Source organism: Coregonus clupeaformis, chromosome 17, assembly GCF_020615455.1.
Source record: "Coregonus clupeaformis isolate EN_2021a chromosome 17, ASM2061545v1, whole genome shotgun sequence".
Lineage (NCBI taxonomy): Eukaryota > Metazoa > Chordata > Actinopteri > Salmoniformes > Salmonidae > Coregonus > Coregonus clupeaformis.
The window spans coordinates 8,491,622-8,499,038 of NC_059208.1; the positions used below are offsets into that span (position 1 = coordinate 8,491,622).

The window sequence follows — 7,417 nt, forward strand, 5'->3', positions numbered from 1 at the left end:
TTTCTGATGATTTAGGTGACCTACACACATTTAAAAAAAGATATGTCCAGCAACAAGATGAAGACAGGGGCAGCATATAAGTCAATACTGATATACACATTACTTGCTTCAAAAAGGCCTCATGGTTGAATTGGAAATATGTGCACCTGAGCATAATTCACAACAAGCAAGCAGGAGCTTTTGATAGACGCTACTGAAAACATTGATGCAAGTTATTGGTAATAAGACATTTTTATAGACTTCCATATTCTGCCCTCTTGTATAGATTTGTGAAAATGAACAGTGATATACATTTTGCCTGAAAACAGAATTTGAAAATAATTTCTAGAAAAGGTAAACACAGCTATCTGTATGGCTTTGTAAAAATGAACAACCATATTCTGGCCAATTGTATAGATTTGTAAATATGATGATGTCTCCTTTCATGCATACATTTTCAAATAAAGCTCTGCTTTGAGAAAGATCGAATGATATTGTTTAATCTTACCTTATGGCCTGCACACTGCTTGTGAAGCTGTCGGGGGCACGTTTGATGAAGACAGCATCGATGTCCTTCTTCTGTAGCTTCTGGTACAGAATGTCGACGTGGGGCATGATTTTGTGAAAAGCCCCAGGAAAAAAATTAAATCTTCTTGCTATCTATGTACCTCAGCACAAGCACCAGCTGTGTCTGTGTAGAAACGTCCGTGGTCTCGTCAGCTTGGATAGCTACGAAGTTCGCCGACTTCACCTCCTCCACAATATGTTCCCTCATGACCGCTAGCATACACTCCAGTAGCTCGTTTTGAATGGTCTTTGATGTGCCCTTGAAAACTTTAGCATTTTTAAGATGGTCATCAAACACCTCATCTAATTGTGCCACAAAGTTGACAAGTCCAAGAAAAATACCAGGGTTGGTGGAGCCCTCAGTTTCATATTTGCCTCGCAAAGCTAACTCAAACACTCCGCAAAACTTCACACACTGGATTAGCCGGCTGAGGATGTGGCGGTTCTTGCTAACCTCATCGTTGTGGCGGCGGACAGCTAGCCTGTATCCCTCATCCAGTTGAGTGGCAATGTTCACTCTCCCCAAAGCAGACAATCTCAAACAGCTATCCATGTGGGTCTTTGACAGCTCATGTTTCTTAATCTTTTCTGAAAGATGGTGCATGTCCGTTACACCAGTCGCTGTCCAAGCGGTGCTGTCTGCCGTGCCGCCTTCAGGGTGAAAGAGTAAGCAGGGGTAGCAGAAGACTGCATTAGCTACATCGCAGCCTGCTAGCCAGGTTTTTCGTTCAGTACCAATTTTTGGAAAATCCTCGGGTGTAGGACTTTCCCCCTTTAGTAGAAACCTGTTGAATTATTAAATTTGGTCTGGGAGGTCCTAATTGTTTCGTTGCCAATTTATCTTGATTTGTTCGCCGACAAAAATGAACTTCTTTCAAAGAGACAATCGAGTTGCACTGAACGTTAGCCATCTTGACAGTAGTACGTGAATTGATTGACGCTGCTACCCGCTCTTTTCTTAGTTATGTTCATGGTTATGTTACGTATGACGAAAGCACATAAGTGCAAGCCCTCCCGGAACCCATAGAGATTGTATTGAAAGCTCTGATATTTGAAAAAAAAAAGATTTTACATGAGAGTCTGAGAGACTTCTGGGGCGATTTTCAACCTGACTGAAATCGCCCCAAAACGGGCGGGGCCATTTGAAGCACGACTTTAGCCTGATTGGACATTTAGTGGCAGATCAGACGTCTAGATTAGAACACTGAAAACTACTGTTGCCGTGATATAATTGATTAGAAAAAAAATCCCTTTCTTTTCCCGTTTGGCAGTGCGTCGCCCATATCGCCCTAATGAACACACCGCCCCTGCTGGGGACTGAGATGGCCATGGGAGGACCTTGAGTTTGTGACTGCTGAACCATTTTTGTGTAGATTTTGCCACATGTTTTGGATCATTATCCTGCTGAAAGACCCAATGACGACCCATCTTCAGCTTTCTGGCAGAGGCCATCAGGTTTTTATTTAAAATGTCCTAGTAGTTCAAAGCGTTCATAATGCCATGCACCCTAACAAGGTTCCCAGGGCCTTTGGAAGAGAAACAGGCCCACAGCATTACAGATCCTCCACCATACTTCACGGTGGGCATGAGGTGCTTTTCGGCATACTCATCTTTTGTTTTACGCCAGACCCACTTAGAGTGTTTGTTGCCAAAAAGCTCAATCTTAGTCTCATCTGACAAAAGCACACGATCCCAGTTGAAGTCCCAGTGCCGCTTAGCAAACTCCAGACGTTTACGTTTGTGAGTGTTAGTGAGAAAAGGCTTTTTCCTTGCATGCCTCCCAAACAGCTTGTTGGCATGTAGAGAGCGTCTGATGGTTGTTTTGGAGACTTTGTGACCCCAAGATGCCACTCTTTGATGCAATTCTGTGACAGTGAGCTTAGGACTTTTTTTTACTTCTCTTACCATCCTCCCTCACTGTGCGTTGTGGCAAGATAAACTTGGGACCTCTTCCAGCCTTGTTTGTCACTGTTCCAGTTGTTTTAAACTTCTTAATGATTCCTCTGACTGTAGATACGGGCAAGTTAAGGCGAGTGGCTATTTTCTTGTAGCCATTGCCTGACTTATGAAGGTCGACACAAATCTGCCTTACTTGAATGGTGTGTTCTCTTGTCTTTGCCATGTTGACAAATGGGTAAGAGAATTAGGCCTCTGTGTTACGTCATATTTATACCCCAGGGAAACAGGAAGTCATGAATTACTAATTAAAAGTTCCTAGATACCCTGACCAACTTTAGCAACTACAGAAAAATATATTTTTTAAAAAATCAATTAAAATTTTCAGCGGAATTGTTAGGGGGTGCCAATAATTGTGGGACACATGATTTCAAGTTTTTTTTTCTAAATGTGTGATTTTTTTTTAACCACCAAAGTAATGTACTTAAATAAAAGGTTGGATTTTTCTCTTTTTTTGCATTTGGGTTCTATGTTGTTTTAAAAAAAAGGAGAATTTTTGGAAGTCCTCGACCACATCTTAAACAGGGGTGCCAATAATAGTGGAGGGCACTGTATATATATATATATATATATATATATATATATATATATATATATATCAGTGGTTTATCAAAGCTAGGACCGAGAGACTGAAAAACAGCTTCTATCCCCAGGCCATCAGACTGTTAAACAGTCACCATACTGTCTATACACACAATTGTATAAATATATATATATATATATTTATACAATTGTGTGTATAGACAGTATGGTGACTGTTTAACAGTCTGATGGCCTGGGGATAGAAGCTGTTTTTCAGTCTCTCGGTCCTAGCTTTGATAAACCTGTACTGTCTCCGCCTTCTAGATGGTAGCGTGGTAAACAGGCCGTGGCTCGGGTGGTTGAGGTCCTTGATGATCTTCTTAGACTTCCTGTGACACAGGGTGCTGTAGATGTCCTGGAGGGCAGGCAGTGTGCCCCAGTTGATGAGTTGGGCTGACCGAACCACCTTCTGGAGAGCCCTGTGGTTTGCGGACTGTGCAATTGCCGTACCAGGAGGTGATACAGCTCGACAGGATGTACTCAATGGTGCATCTGTAGAAGTTTGTGAGGGTCTTAGGGACCAAGCCGAATTTCTTCAGCCTCCTGAGATTGAAGAGGCGCTGCACTTTGTAACACAATAAAATGTAAAGAAATCCAAGTGAGGTGTAGAATTTCTATAGGGACTGTAAATGAGGACATTTGTTAATCATCTGTAACATATTATCATTTTACTAATCATTTTATTACTTGTACATTTTGCAATAGTACAAGAACGTATCTTGGGCAAATATTGGTTGATCTATGCATTGCTAATTTAGGTCATCTGGCTGGTGGAGAAGTCTACTGATAACCTAGTCAAATACCATAGAATTCTGGGTGACATGTCATACAGTTCAGGTAGGCATCTGCGTTTCAGCAAACAAAGGAAAATAGGAGGGGTGCTCAACAACAGTGTAATACAGAATAAATCCCCACACACTGATGAATGTGCAGGTAGACATTTATTGTCATGAATCTTGCCTTGGAGGACTAAACGATTTCCGCTAGATGGGTCAGCTGCAATGTCGAAATTCCTATATCGGAACAATTCATGAAAAATTAGCTTTTTGGCCTTCATTTGAGGTTAGGGTTAGGCATTAGGGTTAGCAGTGTGGTTAAGGTTAGGGTTAAAGTTAAGGTTAGAGTTAGGTTTAAAATCATATTTTACTACTTTGTGGCTGTGCCAGCTAGTGACCACTCTGAAAAGCTGTCTCCAAGGCAAGATTCATGGCAATAAATGCCAACCTGCCATGAATGCTCCCATTGTTAATGTTCCACAACAAAACAATGGTGGCATTCATCATTGTGCAGGTATCTTTTCATTATTTCATAAGTACATTTTTTGTACCCAGCACTTATAAGTCATTGGATGTGTGTACACTACATTTTAAATGAATGCTCAACAACAAGGACAGGATTCCATTGTGCAACGTTAACAATGGGAGCATTCATCAAAGAAATATTAGAACGCTTAGACTTCATTCCATGAGATGGACAGAACAGGCACACTGACGTGGAATTCACACTTTGTGTGAAAAGGAAACTCTAGCACGGGCCGGACCAGGCTGATGACGCGCACCCCTGGCTTGGTGCGGGGAGCAGGAACGGGTCGTACCGGACTGGCGACGCGCACCACTGAAAATACACACCCTGACTCAACAAATACAAGTCCTCAGAGTCAGAGCGTGACAGATTATTTATTTCAACGATACCCCATTTGCCAGGTGTGTCATTGTTAATAACTTCCATAGTTCTGATAGCTATCTGCATTAACAAACATTGATATTGGAGCATTGCCAAAACTTAACATATAAGTACCTCAAGGAAGCAAACATTCAACAGATCCTCACTGAGACCTCACTACAACAGACATGATGTACCAGGCTTTTCTGCTGACGATCCCTCTACTGATGGCGTTTCAGACGTCAAACACTTCACCGCTTGATTCTGTAAAAACGATTGAGCAGCCAAGACCTCCAAAAGTTAGCTTGAACCGTCTTGATGAGCTAAGAAATAGGGCTAATTTCATTGGCAGAAGCTGCAAGGAAGTTAAGGACAGATATGGTCAAGCTGAGGACGGTCTGTACTACCTAACCACAGCTACTGGGGTGGTGTACCAGACCTTCTGCGACATGACCACAGCGGGCGGCGGCTGGACTCTGGTGGCAAGCGTGCACGAGGACAACATCTACGGGAAATGCACGGTGGGCGATCGTTGGACCAGCCAGCAGGGCAACAACGCCAACTGGCCACAAGGGGAAGGCAACTGGGCTAACAGGAAGACTTTCGGAACAGTGGAGGGAGCCACAGACGATGACTTCAAGAATCCTGGCTACTACGACATAGATGCAGAAGACATGTCGGTGTGGCACGTTCCCAACAACACGCCCTTTTACCACTGGAACCTGGCTGCCATCATGCGCTACCACACTGACAGGCGCTTCCTCCATCTGTACGGGGGAAACCTGTACAACCTCTTCCACCGCTACCCGGTCAAGTACAACGTTGGGGCACACCTGGCCGACAATGGACCCTCCATTCCCATAGTGTATGACCTCGGGGACAAAGAGTCCACCAAAATGTTCTATGGCCCTAACACTAGAGGGGAGACTGAGGGAGGCTTCATCAGTTTCAGAGCCATAAACCATGAACGGGCGGCCACCGCCATCTGCTCTGGGGTCAAACCCAAAGGCGGTGAGGTTGATGCATACTGTATTGGAGGTGGTGGGTTTTTCCCTCAGGGTAACCCTCTTCAGTGTGGGGATTTCACCTCCTTTGCCTGGGATGGCTATGGGACCCATGTAGGTTGGAGTGCATCAAAACAGATGCTTGAGTCAGCTGTGTTACTCTTTTACCGCTAATTCACAGTGCATTTACTTTTCTTTGATTGTTTTATAGATTTATTGATAGATTTTGGGGTAAAACAATTCATACAGTTTCAAGAATGATAAGCACATTTAAAAGTTATTTTTAATTTTTTATCTATTCATTCCATTACTATAAATAAATAGCATAAAGCAATAACAATAATTAAATGTGAATAGCTGATACTGTGACAAATATTATTATGTCATGTGAGGCTCTTAATAACTGAATTCCGGTAAGGTTACTGTAAACCACTGTGACACCTGTTGTGTTGGGGTGATGGGGTTGGAAATTCAGTGTATGGATTGTGTGTGTTTGTTTGAACTTTCTTCCTGCAATAATGTAACAATAAAGTAGTCTATAGATCTGAGAGCATGAAATGAGCCTACTGTACTTCTTCATTATCATGTTTCTTTCTTCGTTTTTTGGTGAGTGTGGGTGGGGAGGTTAAGATGAACTTACTCCTCCAAATGTGTCTATTTGTTGCCTGCAACCACCCGCAGAACCCTTGGGACCTTGGCAGAGTTTAAGAGAGAGTTTGAGTGAGAGTTTGAGAGAGAGAGAGAGAGAGAGAGAGAGAGAGAGAGAGAGAGAAAGAAAGAAAGAAAGAAAGAAAGAAAGAAAGAAAGAAAGAAAGAAAGAAAGAAAGAAAGAAAGAAAGAAAGAAAGAAAGAAAGAAAGAAAGAAAGAAAGAAAGAAAGAAAGAAAGAAAGAAAGAAAAGAGAGGTGGAAAAGAGAGGTGGAAAAGAAAGAGAGTGAGAGAGAGGTGTGAGCAGCCAGCCACTGGATACGTGAAGAGATTAAGTGTACCCATGTCTGTTCTGCACAACGTGTCAACTGTGTTGTCACAACCCTCTGAATAACTACAACACTGAATAGACTCAGCTACCATTCTACCTGGAAAAGGACACTACAGTTACAGGTCTTTCTTCTATTTTTTTCTCTTCCTCGGAACATGCATGGAAACATAAACGTATCCAGACACTGTAATACACCTGTCCACAGCTTCTCACCTTGACACAGGCGTGTGTGTGTGTGTGCGTGTTTGTGTGTGCATGCATGTGTGTGTGAGTGCTCTCCTAACAGTCTCATCGCTAGTTTAGCGTGTGTGTGCTCTCCAAACGAATACATAATCACTAGTTTAAATAAATAAAAAATATGCCATTTAGCAGACGCTTTTATCCAAAGCGACTTACAGTTATGCGTGCATACATTTTTTTTTTTTGTGTATGGGTGGTCCCGGGGATCGAACCCACTACCTTGGCGTTACAAGCGCCGTGCTCTACCAGTTGAGCTACAGAGGACGTTAGCAACAGCCTCCTGCTGACGTGCTAAACAATGGAGAGTTAATACACACACACAAACACACCTAGTAACTCACCCGACACAGGTGAGATGGACACATCACGTCCCCTCATGTGCTGTTGTTGCCTGACACCTCATGACAGGATCCCCTGTGATTGGTTTACACCAGCCCCACCCACTTGGC

The 7,417-nt window shown here is 42.9% G+C and overlaps 1 protein-coding gene across 1 annotated transcript; it reads left to right on the plus strand.

The window, feature by feature from the left end:
- The first annotated feature begins 4,918 nt into the window (after positions 1 to 4,918).
- On the plus strand, positions 4,919 to 6,308 carry LOC121585609 (intelectin). Its single transcript, XM_041901933.1, has one exon. The coding sequence runs from the start codon at positions 4,935 to 4,937 to the stop codon at positions 5,922 to 5,924; it is 990 nt and encodes a 329-aa protein (XP_041757867.1). The 5' UTR covers positions 4,919 to 4,934; the 3' UTR covers positions 5,925 to 6,308.
- Positions 6,309 to 7,417: the final 1,109 nt, after the last annotated feature.